Genomic DNA, 17257 nt, shown 5'->3' with positions numbered 1-17257 from the left:
AGACACACAGAAATTAAGGTGTTTTTTTTTCCCCCACTACAGCCAAAATGATTAAGGGGTGACCTGATCGAGGTCTTCTGAGATTATAAAAGGTTGATGAGATAAATAGTGGTAGGTTATTCCCACTGGTTGGTGCCATAGTAACAAGGAGTGCAAATTTAACATGATCCCAGAGAAAAATAAAGAGGAAGTCAGGAAAAAAAAATCTTCAGCAGAGGAGAGCAAGAATGCAGAAATTTCGGCCACAAACTATTGTCAAAGCAGAACCCATAATTCTCAGACATAAACAGAAAATGCTGGAAAATAGACAGCAGGTCAGGTAACAGAGAAAGAAACAGAGTTAACATTCCAGATTGGTGACCTTTCATCAGAACCTGGAACCTTTTTTAAAAACAATAATCTGGAAAAGAGGGGTATCAAACAGTTATGGAGAGTGAGGACAGTGGGGTTAGACTAGAGGGCTCATGTGGTGGGAAACATCAAAGGAGACATGATGGGTTGGCTGGCTTACTATAACGTTCAATGATTCCACACTGCCCCTGCCCTGACGTTGTGGCTTAAAAAGCAGTGCTCCAGATTAGCCTCTCCTGCTCCATTTTAGCACCTTTTACAGTTTGAACAAAAACACAACGAATCACTTACTTGTGCTACATTTGATGGCCTGGAGATCTGCTGAATATCAGCGTTATTAGTTATGTTCCGTAGCGTCCTGACTGCAGGGCTCCAGGCCGCCACCATCGCCGGCCTCTCGGGGCCCTGAGCCCCTTGCCCCGGGGTCATCAAGCTACTCCTCACCTCGGGGTTGGAGATAGCGCCCGGGACAGGCGGGACGTTGGCGCACAAGTTAATCAGAGCAGAGTCCTTCCCGTGGGCAAGACGGCGCTTTGCAGCGGCTGTCGGCGGGATCTCTGCCGGGGTCCAGTTCAAGTTCCGTTCTTGCTTCTCGGGGGAAGAGTCCGAGGAGTCGTCGAACATTATTTCGCTCGTCGTTTTCTCAGACCTGCTCTCCCGCTTCGGTGAGAAGCCCGGCACACTCAGTGGCGAGGCCCCCCGCGACGACACAGGACTGCTCTTAGCCGAGCGCTTGTCGTCCATGCTGTCGTCCAGTTCAGGCTCCTCCTCATTTTCAGCCAGTTCTTCTTCATCCTCTTCCTCCTCTTCCTGAATAATAAGGCGCGGATGATATGTGGACTCATCTTTCTTTGATTTTGCTGCAACACTATCCTCCACCCAGTCTGGTGTTACTATTTTAATTGTGCTTCGCTTCAGGGCACAATTATATTTTTCCTGTCAGGAAAAAAATAAGATACAATTGATGACAAAAGAAATAAGATTTGAAGAAAATTCATCATTCCTCAGGACCTCCTCTGATTTTGTCTTTAAAAAAACTCATAGGTTCCTCTTCTCAATGTTTAAAGAAAGTTACTCCTTTATCTCGAGAAGTTGGATGCGATAAGTGTTTTCTGGGGAAAATTAGAAATCTTTTGGTTTCTACTTTGAGTGGATCACATCTGGAGGAAGATTAACAAAATACAGTGTGCTATTCTTTCAAAAACATTTGATAATCTTACATAAAAAAGACACTGCAAATGATGGAAATATACAGTCAGTCTATCAGCATCTGCAATGTGAAATGGCAGCTTCATATTTCTGATGCAGATCTTTCATCAGAACTGGTTTAATTTCCTGACTGAGGCCATTAAGTTGTAAATTTATTAAAACAAGTAAAATAGGTTGGAGTGGCACACAAAACACATACATAGAATTTATAACAGAATCAGGGCATTCAGCCCAACTGGTCCATACTATGTTTATGCTCCACACCAGTCTCTTGCCACCTTCCTTTATCCCACCCTGTCTTTCTATTCCTTTCTCCCTCATGTACTGAACAATTAAACGCATGTATGTTTTTGCTTCAAGTATTCCAAATAGTGAATTCTACATTCTAACCACACTCTGGGTAAGGAAATTTCTTTTAAAGTCCTTACTGGATTTATTAGTGACGATCTTATATTTATGACCCCTAGTTTTGGACCCTTCCCAAAAGTGGAAACATTTTCTCTACACTAACCCCATCAAACGTCATTACTTTAAGGACCTCGATTCAGTCATCCCTCAGGCTTCTCTTTTCTAGAAAGAAAAGAGCCCCAGTCCTTTTCGGTGAAGTCATTTTAAGATTTTTTTGAACTCAACGGGGATAAATAGCTTGCTTCACACTCACGAGTGCAGCAAGAGGCAATTAAAGTTTGGAATAAATTCCAGCTGGCAAGCATTCAACACTTATTTAGTTGGGTAATTAAAAAGTTTCAAGAAGATCCATTCAAGCAAGGAACTGAGACTTTGCTGGATGGGTTCATGTAGAGCGCAGTGATAATCTGATGGGCACCCCACCCTGCCCCCAATATTTATCCCTCAATCAACATCACAAAAAAAAATGTATCTGGTCATTATCACATTGCTGTTGGTGGAAGCTTGCTGTGTGCAAATTGCTGTTATGTGGGAGACACGACAGCCAGTGACTACACTTCAAAAGTACTTAATCGCCTGTAAAGCACTTTGGGACATTTTTTTCTTATTTGTCCTTGGGTTGGGATAAATGCCAGCATTTATTGTCCATCCATAATTGGCCTTGAGCAGATGGTGCTGAGCCACCACCTATAACTGAGTGGCTTGCTATGCCATTTCAGAGGACAATTAAGAGTTAACCACATTGGTGTGGGCCTGGAGTCACTAGCAGGCCGGACCAGGTAAGGACAGTAGATTTCCTCCCGTGAAAGATGTTCGTAGACCAGATGGGTTTTTACAACAATTCAATAGTTTAATGTCTACATTACTAAGACTAGCATTTTATTCCAGATTTATGAATTAATTGAATTTAAATTCCCCCAGCTGCCATGATGGGATTTGAACTCAAGTCTTTGGACCATTAGTCCAGGCCAGCGGATTACTAGCCCAGTTAGCATTACTGCTATGCTACTGCCCCCCTTATGTGAACTCGTGAAAGGCGCAATGTAAATATAAGTCTTTCTTTCTTGTATTCATTGGAACATACAAATGTGCAGGGTCAAATAAGACCACTGTATTCCATCGGTTCAAAATTCCAGAAATCCTGCACTGTGTTCTCTGCCTGACTCCGCTCAACTGCTACCTTCACCAAACACTATCCAGTTTCCTCTTGAAATGCTGGTGTTACCCACCCCCAGAAACTACCCTGGTCCCAAAACAGCATTTGCCAACTTTCACTCCAGAAACTTTCAACTGCAACCCACAGGCTAGTAGAAATTAAAACAGCAAAATGAATATTTTTGTTCATTATAGGAACATAGGAGCATGAGTAGGCCATTCAGCCCATCGAACCAACTCCGCCATTCAATTAGATCATGGCTGATCATCAACTCAACAGCACTTTCCCGGGCTTTCCCCATATCCCTTAGTTTAGTTTTAGTTTAGAGATACAGCACTGAAACAGGCCCTTCGGCCCACTGAGTCTGTGCCGACCATCAACCACCCATTTATGCTAATCCTACACTAATCCCAAATTCCTACCACTTCCCCACCTGTCCCTATATTTCCCTACCACCTACCTATACTAGGGGCAATTTATAATGGCCAATTTACCTATCAACCTGCAAGTCTTTGGCTTGTGGGAGGAAACCGGAGCACCCGGAGAAAACCCACGCAGACACGGAGAACTTGCAAACTCCACACAGGCAGTCCCCAGAATTGAACCCGGGTCGCTGGAGCTGTGAGGCTGCAGTGCTAACCACTGCACCACTGTGCCGCCCTTGATAGCATTGTATCCAGAAATCGATCAATTTCAGTCTTGAATATATTCAATGACTGAGCTTCCACAGCACTCTGGGGTAGAGAATTCCAAAGATTCACCACCCTCTGAGTAAAGAAATTCCTCCTCATCTCAGGTTTAAACGGCCCACCCATTATCCTGAAACTATGTTCCCTGGTTCTAGACTCACCAGTCACGGGAAACATCCCATTTATATCCACCCTGTCACGCCCTGTAAGAATTTTGTACGTTTCAATGAGATCACCTCTCATTTTTCAAAACTCTAGCCTGCCTGCTTTTCTACCTGCCGTTGATAAAAGTTTAATCTGTAAAAACAATTATTAAATAAGGGGCACTGAGTTAAAATACCACAATGTTTTGCCCTTACTGGCTTTAAAACGCTTGAGTATTGTAGCAGGACTACAATCCGATGTACATCAATAAAGTGATTCCCAGGCATGGCTGGGCAGATTATTGCAAGTCCAGTCACTCCCCGTGACTTTAAAAAAGGTGTCCAATTATTTTTCCCAATTTTTTCAGTTAATCTGCAATACTTTCAGTTTCTGGGGTTTCGTTTTAGGTACAGTGATTGAGATGAAGTGGAATGATGTGTTCTGCAGACAGTTTTCACCCCAATGTACTGTATTTTCAAAAATGTGTGTTTGTACAGCACATCTGATTTTGTAAAACATTTCATTGTGCTTCACAGAGCCAACAAAATGTGACACCAAACCATATAAGGAGATATTAGGACAGATGACCAAAAGCTTGGTGAAAGAAACAGATTTTAAGAGACGTCTTAAAAGGAGAAGCTTAGAGAGACAATTCCAGAGCTTAGGGCCTAGGCAGCTGAAGGTATGGCCACTAAAAGTGGAGCGATGAAAACTGGGGAAGCATAAGAGGCCAAAATTGGAGGAATGCAGGAATCTGAGGGTTGATGGGTTGAATGAGCTTACTTCTGTAAGGGGGGGAATTTGAAAATAAGTATGAGAATTTTTTTTTAAAACAAGGTATTGCCAGACTGGGAGCCAATGTGTTCAGCAAGCACAGGAGTTATTTCAGATTTAGATATAGTTACAGCTTCAAACTAACTTCATTAGGTTAAGATATGGCATCACCTACCCTACAGATCTAAACTACTCAGGTGGAAGGGGCGGGAGAACCACAAGACTGTCAGACAGACAACTGTAAAGCTTTACTGTTAGTTAGAGCCTACCTAGAATTAACGATGGCACCATAAACATTAAGCTACTTCCTGCTGGAATGAAGAAACCATCAGTTATAGCTAATAAAGCGTCTTAAGCTGCAGATGCTCGCACAGGATCATCATCAATGGACACTGATCACAAGCAGCAACCCCAGATGTTGGCATTGTTCCCCAGTCGACTCAGACACCCCCCTCTGTGGCAAACAGCCATTAAGTAGATGTTTACAGCTACAACATAGAACAACTTAGTCTGCCTCACGCACATTTGCTCTTAACAACTGGCTGTAAAATAAAAGATTTTATGGCCTGACACAGACTGGTCATTGAAGTCTGCCTGAAAGGCAAGTTCGATGGATCTGAAGAATAAGCCATTAAAAGATCAAGACTTCAACAACAGCAATCCATTCTTTTAAGCTTTAACAAAGATCACTGAAGGAGATATCCCATTAACTAGCAATTCTTTTTTGTTGCACTGCACCAAACAATATGTTCAAACCACTCTGGCTAAATAAAGATGAGTTTGGGATTAATGTTTTTTCCTCAGTATTTCAGCATCAATATCAAAGATTAATATTTCAAGGGGTTTTCAAAGAACAAACAAGGAGAAACTATTTCCACTGACAGAAGGGTTGCAAACCAAAGGACCAACATTCAAGATAATTGCCAAAAAATCCAGGAGGGAAGAGAGATATTTTTTGGACACAGCATGTCACGAGGGGATATAGGTTTGGGTGGGAAAGTGGAGTTGTGGTAGATCTTACTGAATGGCGCAGCAGGCTTGAGGGGCCATGTGGCCTGGCCCTGCTCCTATTTATGTTATAACCTGGAATTCACTGCTTGAAAGGGTGATGGAAGCAGATTCAATAGTAACTTTCAAAGGGGAACTGGATCAATACTTGAAAAGGAGAAATTTGCAGGGCTATGCGGAAAAAGGGATTCAACAAATTAGAATGACAGGAGGCTCCTGTGGAACATAAACACTGAATAGCCTGTTTCTGTGTACAATTCTATGTCTTTAAAATAATTAAATTTTTAAAGGAACTCAACAGAAAGGCCAATATATTGGGGGCAACGCATACCAAAAGTTAGGCATTACAAACTTGCAAAATTTCAAGTAAAATTAAACTTAATGCACTCACCCCCTGAGGTTCAGGTACTATTAAATGGGTGCAAGCCTTATTGAGTTTGAGCTGACAATCCCCTCCATAGAAAGTAATTAAAGCCCATAGCGTTTTGCGGTCTTCCGCAGAAACCTGAAAGGGAAATGTAAAGACACAAACACTTTAGTTCTGTGTTTAATCGATCGTATTTTTAATGATTCATTTATTACGCTATTGCTGTATTGCTATGCACAAAAAAAATGACCTTCAAAACTCACCACAAGACCCTAATTAAATGAGAAATGTTCACCTAGAATGTGACCTTCCAAGTAACTGTCAGATCCACATCAAAGTGATATATGTGAATTCTGTGCCAGCTAAAGAGCCTGGTCTATTCTGAACAATTCGGCAAGCAGTGAACCCTTTAATGCTTCAATTCTAACAAATTTCAGAAACATTTTCTACTTTCCATGGGAACAGAACACCACTGGCCTAACTTCCAACAAATGCAACTTATTTTCTTAAAAGAGTTCCCACTCATTTATTAACGTTCCAATGTAGGCTCACACCAATCACACAAGCAATCATGCAGCTGGTCTCCACATTGAAAGGCTCCTACACCAGAGGACAGGAGTCCAGAACAACTTTACCCCAAAACACATTTTTGAAGTAACGCCCCAGGTACTGAAGTTTAATCACGGCTAATAAATGAATTACAATGGATCTTACTCCCTCCCCCGACCATTTGACTGTGCTCTCCATCAATAATATTACTTTACCTGCAAAGTCCAGAGTATTCTCGAAACGAGTTTCAGCACTATGTCGAAAATAGCCCCTCCCCCACTGTCCACCTCTTCTCAACAGGTCATACAGCAACAAGGCAAGAAAAAATATATAGCCGACAGGACAGGTCTAGAATTATTACAAATAAGTATCTTCAGTTTAATTTTTAATTATTCTAAACCAAAGTGGGGAATTCATACAAATCCTTACTCACTGTAGAATTTTTAATGAGATCCCCACTTTGGCACTTCAATCCATGTGGCATTTTGTACACAGCTTTAAGTGGTTACACTCCTCAAGTGTAACCCACCTGGCTTATAAGGTCTGTGCAATATATTTTACGATTCTTGCATGTAATAAATTACTTTTAAAAATGGAAATTGAAAAAGGTCTGTACCAATATTCTTTCTTTATACAAGAAATTCCACCCTTGGAACAAAATCTTAGAACATATAAACAGGAGTGGACCATTCAGCCCCTCCAACCTGTTTTTCCATTCAATTTGCTGATCTATATCTTAATTCCATCTACCTGCCTTGGTTCTATAGCCTTACGGCAGAGAAGGGTAAGGGGAGACCTAACAGATGCATTCAAAATCACGAGGAGTTTTAGATACAGGAAGTAGGCTTGTCTCCTCTGTCAAGTGAGCCAGTAACCAGAGGTCATAGATTGAAATAATTAGCAGAGGAACTATAGGAGAAATGGGGAGTATTTCATTACACAGAGGTTTGTAAAGATCTGGAATGCAGTACCTGGAAGGGCGATATGGAATCTGATTCCATGCGAACTTTCAAAAAGGTAATTGGACATGCATCAGAAGAGGACTATTTTGCAGAGTTACAGGGAAAAAACTGGGGCATGGGACTAATCAGACACCTCTTTCAAAGAATCAGCACAGTCACAACGGGCCAAAGGGCCTCCCTTCTGTGCTGTAAGATTGTATGATTCTAACCCTTAATATTCCTTAAAAAGGAATAAAAACATAATAATGAACATGTAACCCGTGCCTTTTTTAATGATTAGGAGAACACTCTGGATAATAAGACTGAAAGTACCAGCACCTCTTTGGGTAATGGTGGGGCAGGGGTCACGTGAGCTGTGCACACTCACTCAAGCATCCATCCAGAGTCTCCAGATCGTCCCCAAGACATGGAAAGAATATACAAGGAAAATAGCATCGCTGATCAAGGAGGCCCAATGGAGAATGGGGGATAGTAAAGAATTTAGTTTAGCATGTTGATATAAAAACACTACATTCAGCTACAAAATTATCAAGATCGCTCGAGGTCAGAAAAGCCCAATGAAGAACCCTACCTGAAAAATCAACTTTTGCTATTCATTAAGGTGAATTGTTTGTAAACAACGTAAACCTGAGTGAAGTATTAATATGCTTTTCTTTGCACACTTTGAAAATAATTGGTCTTTTCCAACATCAATGGTTTCAACATAATTAGCCTGTTTGTTGCACATCAGGTTAAGAACAATTCAGGTCTTCGCAATAGACAATGGAAAGGCAAAATGTGCGAATCATTTAACAAGCAGCTACAGCTAAAGTAATTCTCTTAGTCTTAAAGAATAGGTGAACATCAGTAAAAACTGTAAAGACATACCCGTGAAAGGCAAGCTGCAACACCTGAAAATACTTGTCCTCCTTCTGGAGAGAAGCCACTTACTCTGTGTGCTTCAAGTTAAGAAAATGAGCTGCAGAGTCATTCTCGGTTAAAAATAAGTGACAACAGCAGTACAGGACATTGGTGGAACAATTCACTGTGCGTTGAATAAAAGCAAAATATTGCAGATGCTGGAAATCTGAAATAAAAACAAAAAGTACTGGAAATACTCAGCAGGTCTGGCAGCATCTGTGGAGAGAGAAGCAGAGTTAAACGTTTCAGTGACCTTTCATCAGAACTGGCAAAGGTTAGAAATGTAATAGGTTTGAAGCAAATAAAGCAGGGGTGGGGCAAAAGATAACAAAAAGGAAGGTTTTGATAGGACAGGGTCACAGAGAAAACAGACCAGAAGATCATGGAGCAAAGGGCGTGTTAATGGTGTGGTGAAAGACAAAGCATGAGTGCAGAGAGGGTGTTAAATGACCAAATAATTAACAGCCCTGGCCAAAAGAACAAACGTGAAAAAAAAGTGGGCAGGCACATGATAAAAAAATGATGAAACAAACTAAAATAAACAAAGAAAAAAGAAAATTAAAAAAAAGAGAGCCAGTCATGCTCTGAATTATTGAACTTAATATTCAGTCCGATAGGCTGTAGTGTGCCTAATCAATAAATGAGATGCTGTTCCTCGAGCTTGCGTTGTGTTCACTGGAACACTGCAGCAAGTCCAGGAAAGAGATGTGGGCATGAGAGCAGCGGCGGTGTGTTGAAATGGCAAGGGACAGGAAGCTCGGCGTCATGTTTTTGGACTGAGCAAAGGTACTCCACAAAGCGGTCACCCACTGTAGAGGAGACCGCATTGTGAGCAGCGAATACAGTACACTAAATTGCAAGACGTACAAGTAAATAGCTGCTTCACCTAAAAGGAGTGTTTGGGGCCTTGGATAGTGAGGAGAGAGGAGGTAAAAGGGCAGGTAATACACCTCCTGTGATTGCATGGGAAGGGGACGAGGTGTCAGGGGTAATGGAGGAGTGGACCAGGGTGTCGCGGAGGAAACGATCCATTCGGAATGCTGAAAGGGGAGGAGGGGAAGATGCGTTTGGTAGTGGCATCACGCTGGACGTGGCGGAAATGGCAGAGGATGTGGAGGCTGGTGTGGTGGAAAGTGAGGACAAGGAGAACACTGCCGCGATTCTGGGAGGGACGGAAAGGGGTGAAGGTAGAGGTGCAGAAAATGGGCCGGACACGGTTGAGGACTCTGTCAACCACAGTGGGGGTGGATCCTAGGTTGATGAAACAGACATCAGAAGCACTGTTGTGGAAGGTTGCGTCGTAAGAACAGATGCGTCGGAGACGTAGATACTGGGAGAATGGAATGGAGTCCTTACAGGAGGCAGGGTGTTAAGAAGTGTAGTCACGGTAGTCGTGTGAGTCGGTGGGCTTATAATGAATATTAGTAGACAGCCTATCCCCAGAGATGGAGACAGAGAAGTTGAGGAAGGGAAGGGAAGTGTCGGAGATGGACCATGTAAAGGTGAGAGAAGGGTGGAAATTGGAAGCAAAGTTGATAAAGTTTTCCAGTTCAGGGCGGGAGCAGGAAATGGCACCGGGGAGGGGGCCTGACTAGGACTGGAACAAGGAATGTTCCGCATATCCCACAAAAAGGCGGACATAACTAGGACCCATGCGGGTACCCATAGCACACCTTTTACTTGAAGAAAGTGAGTGGAGTAAAAGGAGAAGTTGGTCAATGTGAGAACAAGTTCAGCCAGGCAGAGGAGGGTGGTGGTGGATGGTGACTGGTTGGGCCTCTGTTCAAGTAAGAAGCGGAGAGGCCTCAAACCATCCTGGTGGGGGATGGAGATATAGAAAAATTAGACGTCTATCATGAAGAGAAGGTGGTTAGGGTCAGGAAACTGGAAATTGTCAAAATGACGTAGGGCGTCACAAGAGTCACGGATGTAGGTGGGAAGAGACTGGACCGGGGAGAAAAGATAGAGTCAAGATAGGATGAATAAGTTCAGTGGGGCAGGAACAGGCTAAAACGATGGGTCTGCCGGGACAGTCCTGTTGGCGAATTTTAGGAAGGAGGTAGAAGCGGGCTCTCCGGGGTTGCGGGACTATGAGGTTGGAAGTTGTAGAGGGAAGATCTCCGGAAGAGATGCGTTCAGTGACAGTCCTGTGGGCAGTAGCTTGATGTTCAGTGGTGGGGTCATGGTGCAGGGGGAGGTAGGAAGTGGCGTCTTGAGAGTTGGCGCTCAGCCTGTGGCAAAGTAGAGAGGTTGGTACGCCAAACAACAGCATCACCCTTATCTGCAGGTTTGATCACAATGTCAGGGTTAGACCTGAGAGAACAGAGCGCAGCAAGTTCAGAGGGAGACAGGTTAGAGCGAGTGAGAGGAGCAGAGAAATTGACATGGCCGATGTCTCGCTGACAGTTTTCAATGAAAAGAACAAAAGCGGGTAAGAGGCCAAAGAGAGGCGTCCAGGTGGAGGGAGAATGCTGGAGGCGGATGAATGGATCTGCTTGGTCGGGGGAAGGACTCCTGGTCAAAGGAGTGAGCCCGGAGACAAAGGCGACAGAAGAAGAGCTGAATGTCATGCAGAGCACAAAATACATTGAGGTAGGGGCGTAAGGGGATAAACCCCAAACACAGATTGGGTGACCGCTTTGTGGAATACTAAAACTCAGTCCAAAAACATGACCCAAAGCTTCCTGTCGCTTGATCCACCTGTGTGTGTATGCATGAGTGTAGACCTAGTGAACAGAATCACTGAGCTATTGCAGATTTCTAAGGCAATGCGCTTTCAGGCACTTTAAGTACATGATTGACTGATTGCACCACAAGAAAATATTCCCCAAATTATAACACAAGAAATAGGAGCAGGAGTAGGCCATGGCCCATCATGCCTGCTCCACCATTCAAAATGATCAGAGCTGATCTTTGGGCTTTAACTCCACTTTCCCGCCCACTTGCCATATGCCTTGAGACACCAAAAAGTCTGTCCACCCCAGCCTTGAATATATTCAACGATGGAGCATCCACAACCCTCTGGGGTAGAGAATTACAAAGAAACGCAACCCTTCGAGTGACGTAATTTCTCCTCATCTCAGTCCTGTATTATCGGCCCCTTATCCTGAAACTATGCCCGTTTTACATTCGCTAACCAGTGGAAATAATCTCTCGGTGTCTACCCTATCCAGCCCATTTAGAATCTTATATGTTTCAATGAGATCACCTCTCACTCTTCCAAAATCCAGAGAATACAGGCCCAATTGAATTAGCCTCTCATCATAGGACAACCTCCTCATCCCAGGGACTAATCAGAATCTACTCTGGGTGGGGGACTTCAATGTCCATCACCAACAGTGGCTCGGTAGCGCCACTACTGACCGAGCTGGTCGCGTCCTAAAGGACATAGCTGCTACACTGGGTCTGTGGCAGGTGGTGAGGGAACCAACAAGAGGGAAAAACATACTTGACCACGTCCTCACCAATCTGCCTACCGCAGATGCATCTGTCCATGACAGTATTGGTAGGAGTGACCACAGCAAAGTCCTTGTGGAGACGAAGTCCCGCCTTCACATTGAGGATACCTTCATCGCGTTGTGTGGCACTACCGCCGTGCTAAACAGGATAGATTTCAAACAGATCTAGCAATGCAAAACTGGGCATCCATTAGGCGCTGTGGGCCATCAACAGCAGAATTGTACTCAACCACAATCTGTAACCTCATGGCATGGCATATCCCCCACTCTACCATTACGATCGAGCCAGGAGACCAACCTGGTTCAATGAAGAGTGCAGGAGGGCATGCCTGGAGCAGCACCAGGCATATCTCAAAATGGAGGAGTCAACTTGGTGGAGCTACAACACAGGACTATCTGCATGCCAAACTGCGTAGGCAGCATGTGATAGACAGAGTTAAGCGATCGCATAACCAACGAATCAGATCCAAGCTCTGCAGTCCTGCCACATCCAGCCGTGAATGGTGGTGGACAATTAAACAACTAACTGGAGGAGGTGGCTCCACAAATATCCCCATCCTCAATGATGGGGGAGCCCAGCACATCAAAGCAAAAGAAAAGGCTGAAGCATTTGCAACAATCTTCAGCCAGAAGTGCTGAGTTGATGATCCATCTTGGCCTCCTCCTGAAGTCCCCAGCATCACAGATGCCAGACTTCAGCCAATTCGATTCACTCCGCGCGATATTAAGAAACGACTGAAGGCACTGGATACTGCAAAGGCTATGGGTCCTGACAACATTCCAGCAATAGCACTGAAGACCTGTGCTCCAGAACTGTCCGTGCTCATAGCCAAGCTGTTCCAGTACCGCTACAACACTGGTATCTACGCTGCAATGTGGAAAATCACCCGGTATGCCCTGCACACAAAAAGCAGGACAAGTCCAACCCGGCCAATTATCACCCCATCAGTCGACTCTCAATCATCAGTAAAGTGATGGAAGGTGTCATCAACAGTGCCATCAAGCAGCACTTGCTTAGCAATAACCTGCTCAGTGACGCTCAGTTTGGGTTCCGCCAGGGCCACTCAGCTCCTGACCTCATTACAGCCTTGGTTCAAACATGGACAAAAGAGCTGAACGCAAGAGGTGAGGTGAGGGTGACTGCCCTTGACATCAAGGCAGCATCTGACCAAGTATGGCATCAAGGATCCCTAACAAAACTGAAGTCAATGGGAATCATGGGGGAAACTCTCCGCTGGTTGGAGTCATACCTCGCACAAAGGAAGATGGTCGTGGTTGTTGGAGGTCAATCATCTCAGCTCCAGGACATCACTGCAGGAGTTCCTCAGGGTAGTGTCCTAGGCCAATCATCTTCAGCTGCTTCATCAATGACCTTCCTTCAATCATAAGGTCAGAAGTGGGGATGTTCGCTGATGATTGCACAATGTTCAGCACCATTCGTAACTTCTCAGATACTGAAGCAGTCTGTGTAGAAATGCAGCAAGCCCTGGACAATATCCAGGCTTGGGCTGATAAGTGGCAAATAACACTCGTGCCACACAAGTGCCAGGCAATGACCATCTCCAACAAGATAGAATGTAACCATCTCCCCTGGACATTCAATGGCATTACCATCACTGAATCCCCCACTATCAACATCCTAGGGGCTACCATTGACCAGAAACTGAACTGGAGTAGCCATATAAATACCATAGTTACAAGAGCAGGTAGGAGGCTAGGAATCCTGAGGCGAGTAACTCACCTCCTGACTCCCCAAAGCCTGTCCAACATCTGCAAAGCACAAGTCAGGAGTGTGATGGAATACTCTCCACTTGCCTGGATGGGTGCATCTCCAACAACCCTCAAGAAGCTCGACACCATCCAGGACAAAGCAGCCCGCTTGATTGGCAGCCCATCCACAAACATTCACTCCCTCCACCATCGACGCACAGTGGCAGCAGTGTGTAGCATCTACAAGAAGCACTGCAGCAACGCACCAAGGCTCTTTAGACAGCATCTTCCAAACCCGCAACCTCTACCAACTGGAAGGACAATGGCAGCAAATGCATGGGAACACCACAACCTGCAAGTTCCCCTCCAAGTCACACACAATCCTGACTTGGAACTAAATTGCCATTCCTTCACTGTCATTGGGTCAAATTCCTGGAACTCCCTTCCTAACAGCACCATGGGTGTACCTACCCCACATGGACTGCAGCGGTTCAAGAAGGCAACTTGCCAAGAGCAATTAGGGATGGGCAGCGACTCCCACATGCTATGAATGAATTTTTAAAAATCTAGTAATCCTTTTCTGCACTGCCTCAATACAGGTATATCCTCGTGCCATTAACATAATAAAACGCCTCAAGGCAATTCACAGGAGCATTATAAAATGAAATAAGACACTGAGCTACATAAGGAGATATTAGGTCAGATGACCAAAAGCTTCATCAAAGGTGTAGGTTTTAAGGTGAGTCTTAAAGGAGGAATGTAAGGTGGAGAGGCAGAGAGGCGTAGGGAGGGTATTCCAGAGCTAGGGGCCTAGGCAACTGAAGGCACGGCCACCAGTGAAGGTGTGCTTTAAAATCAGGAATGCTCAAGAGGCCAGGATTGGACGAGTGCAGTAACTTGGAGGGTTGTGGGGCTGGAGGAGATTACAGAGAGAGGGAGAGGCGAAGCCATGGAGGGATTTGAAAACAAGGATGAGAATTTTTAAAGAAAAGTTAAAAAGAAACAGCAGAAGTGGAAACAGAGCGACGGGCTCAGGTCCACAGCGGCAGCCAAAATACACAGGCAAATGGACTCAGTGAAGGGAAGGCTCAAAAAACTATAATTCCACCATCTGTACAGTACTTTGTCTCATTTTCACGAGTACAAAACGTAATGCATCTCCCACACAGCCGAAACATCCCTTTGAGCACTGAAAGGATACGGAAGTAGTTGGCCACATCGAACTGACAAAAATACCCAGGAAGGCTGTAAAAGAAAACAAAAAGTCAATAAATACCAGTTCAACATTCTTAAAAGTCAAACTTCTTGAAATCGCATGTTTTTCCACTTCTCATAAGATAACAACCACCCGAGTTTGGCAGAGGGCTCAATTAATCTTCCAACTCACATATCAGCTTACATTATCGTTAAGACTTTACCTCTGCAGTTTACTTAAACTATACATTTTCCATTAAACAGGCATGGTAACATAATGGTTATGTTACTAGACTAGCAATCCAGAGACTTGGACGAACAATCCAGAAACAGGAGTTCAAATCCCACCATGGTACTTTGTGAATTTGAATTCAGTTAAATGCTTTTGCCATTATCGATGCAGAATTTTGTGGTACCAAAATAATGTCATTATCTGCATGATTCAAAATAAAATGGCAGATGTTGCTGTTTTCCAGTTAACATACAGAATAATAGCTAGACTTGCATAGTTCTGTTTTGTTCTATGGGTTCTGATGCTATATTAGAAACCCCCAGATCAAAGTTTCATACATTTTGTACATTTCAGAAGACCCCAAGGTTGAATTAGAATTTTTAATCTTCTTTTGTAGCATCCTATATATAGTTCAGTTTTTATTTTTGTCTTTTAAGGGACATGCCCCTCTTCTCAACAATCTCCCACACCTCAGCACAAGGCGAGTCAGTGTGCAGGGGATGATTTCCAGAGCACTGCCCAAAACCTCTCAAATAAAAAATAATCGAAAATACTGCAAATACACAACAGACCAGTGAGCATCTGAAGAGAGAAAAGTCAGGTTAATATTTTGGGTATTGATTCTTTTTCAGAACTGGCAGCTAAAAAGTATGCTAATATAATGAAAGGGTTGTTTGGTGGGGGAGGTGGGGGGGGGGGGGGGGTCAGCAAGCAACAGGTAAACTCAGCAATGCAGATTCTTGTGACACTGGAGCAGTTAATACTGTTAGAAAATAGAGGGAAAGTGACCACAATGATAAGGAAATGAAAGAGTCAAAAATCACGATGGAGAAAATAGAAATTTTTCAAGAAATTTTAGTGGGCGGCACAGTGGCGCAGTGGTTAGCACCGCAGCCTCACAGCTCCAGGGACCCGGGTTCAATTCCGGGTACTGCCTGTGTGGAGTTTGCAAGTTCTCCCTGTGTCTGCGTGGGTTTCCTCCGGGTGCTCTGGTTTCCTCCCACATGCCAAAGACTTGCAGGTTGATAGGTAAATTGGCCATTAGAAATTGCCCCGAGTGTAGGTAGGTGGTAGGGAAAATATAGGGACAGGTGGGGATGTGGTAGGAATATGGAATTAGTGTAGGATTAGTATAAATGGGTGGCTGATGGTCGGCACAGACTCGGTGGGCCGAAGGGCCTGTTTCAGTGCTGTATCTCTAAAAACTAAAGCTGGCATGGTTCGGCTGCTGAAAGGCACAAGCAGACCAAATCTTTGCTTTTTGCCCTCAAGAGTCTGACTTAGATTAACCACACAATGGAGTATAGGCAGCATTCAACCTATATCCTTTGCAGTGCTCGGCTTTGGTGTTCCAGTCTTCTGTGCTATTTTAGTCATTACTTTGTTTAAAGCTATATTTGATAAAGTGGTGGTGGTTCTCAAAATTGTTTACGAGCTGTTAAACTGGGAGAAAATTGTGACCTTTAAATGGGGGAAGTACTTCTATTTCCCACAATTAGTTTACAGAGGAATTGGACACATGTTTAGTAATTTGAAACTGATAATTAAGTGTTGTCACATTGCTCTGTGAAAAATAAAAATCTTCATGTTTATTTCCACTTAAGTCTTTATTACTTGTCAAATGTAACAAGTGCATTCTGGCACCATTGGGTAATAATTTAAGCAGTTTCCAATTAAAGGTAATATCCCCTAAAGCAGAAATTGTTTAGGTAACCAATCGTGGAGCAGTAGGAGTGATTGGAGGGGCCTGAGGTGGATGCAGATTGATGTGGAATCCTAGTGAGTGTCTTCTATTTGAAATTGACATGATATTCTGTGTAACTGGAACGTGCATATACTTGCAGAACTGCATTTGGATGGTTAGTCATTAACAAAATTATAAGTGGAGTGATGCCATCTGTTGCCAATGCTCAAGATATCCAGGTTCAAGCCTGGAACACAAACTTCAGGACAGACAGAAAGGGAAAAGGAGGAGGGGTGGCGTTGTTAATAAAGGAGGAAATCAATGCAATAATGAGGAAGGATATTGGCTCGGAAAATCATGATGTGGAATCTGAATGGGTGGAGCTAAGAAACACCAAGGGGCAGAAAATGTTGGTGGGGGTTGTCTGTAGGTCCCCAAACACTAGTGGAGATGTAAGGGACG

At 43.9% G+C, this 17257-nt stretch overlaps 1 protein-coding gene across 2 annotated transcripts in view; it reads right to left on the bottom strand.

The window, feature by feature from the left end:
- paxip1 (PAX interacting (with transcription-activation domain) protein 1) overlaps positions 1-17257 on the bottom strand; it is a 116577-nt gene that overhangs the window by 78736 nt on the left and 20584 nt on the right. For both annotated transcript variants that reach the window (XM_068015018.1, XM_068015019.1), the window contains exons 3-6: positions 14887-14930; positions 8485-8548; positions 6131-6244; positions 643-1287 (exon numbers count right to left, since the gene is read on the bottom strand). In XM_068015018.1, the coding sequence (XP_067871119.1) occupies positions 643-1287; positions 6131-6244; positions 8485-8548; positions 14887-14930 (867 nt within the window). The remainder of the gene's footprint in view (positions 1-642; positions 1288-6130; positions 6245-8484; positions 8549-14886; positions 14931-17257) is intronic.

Source organism: Heterodontus francisci, chromosome 2 (genome assembly GCF_036365525.1).
Source record: "Heterodontus francisci isolate sHetFra1 chromosome 2, sHetFra1.hap1, whole genome shotgun sequence".
Lineage (NCBI taxonomy): Eukaryota > Metazoa > Chordata > Chondrichthyes > Heterodontiformes > Heterodontidae > Heterodontus > Heterodontus francisci.
This window is presented reverse-complemented; position numbering and strand designations above follow the sequence as displayed.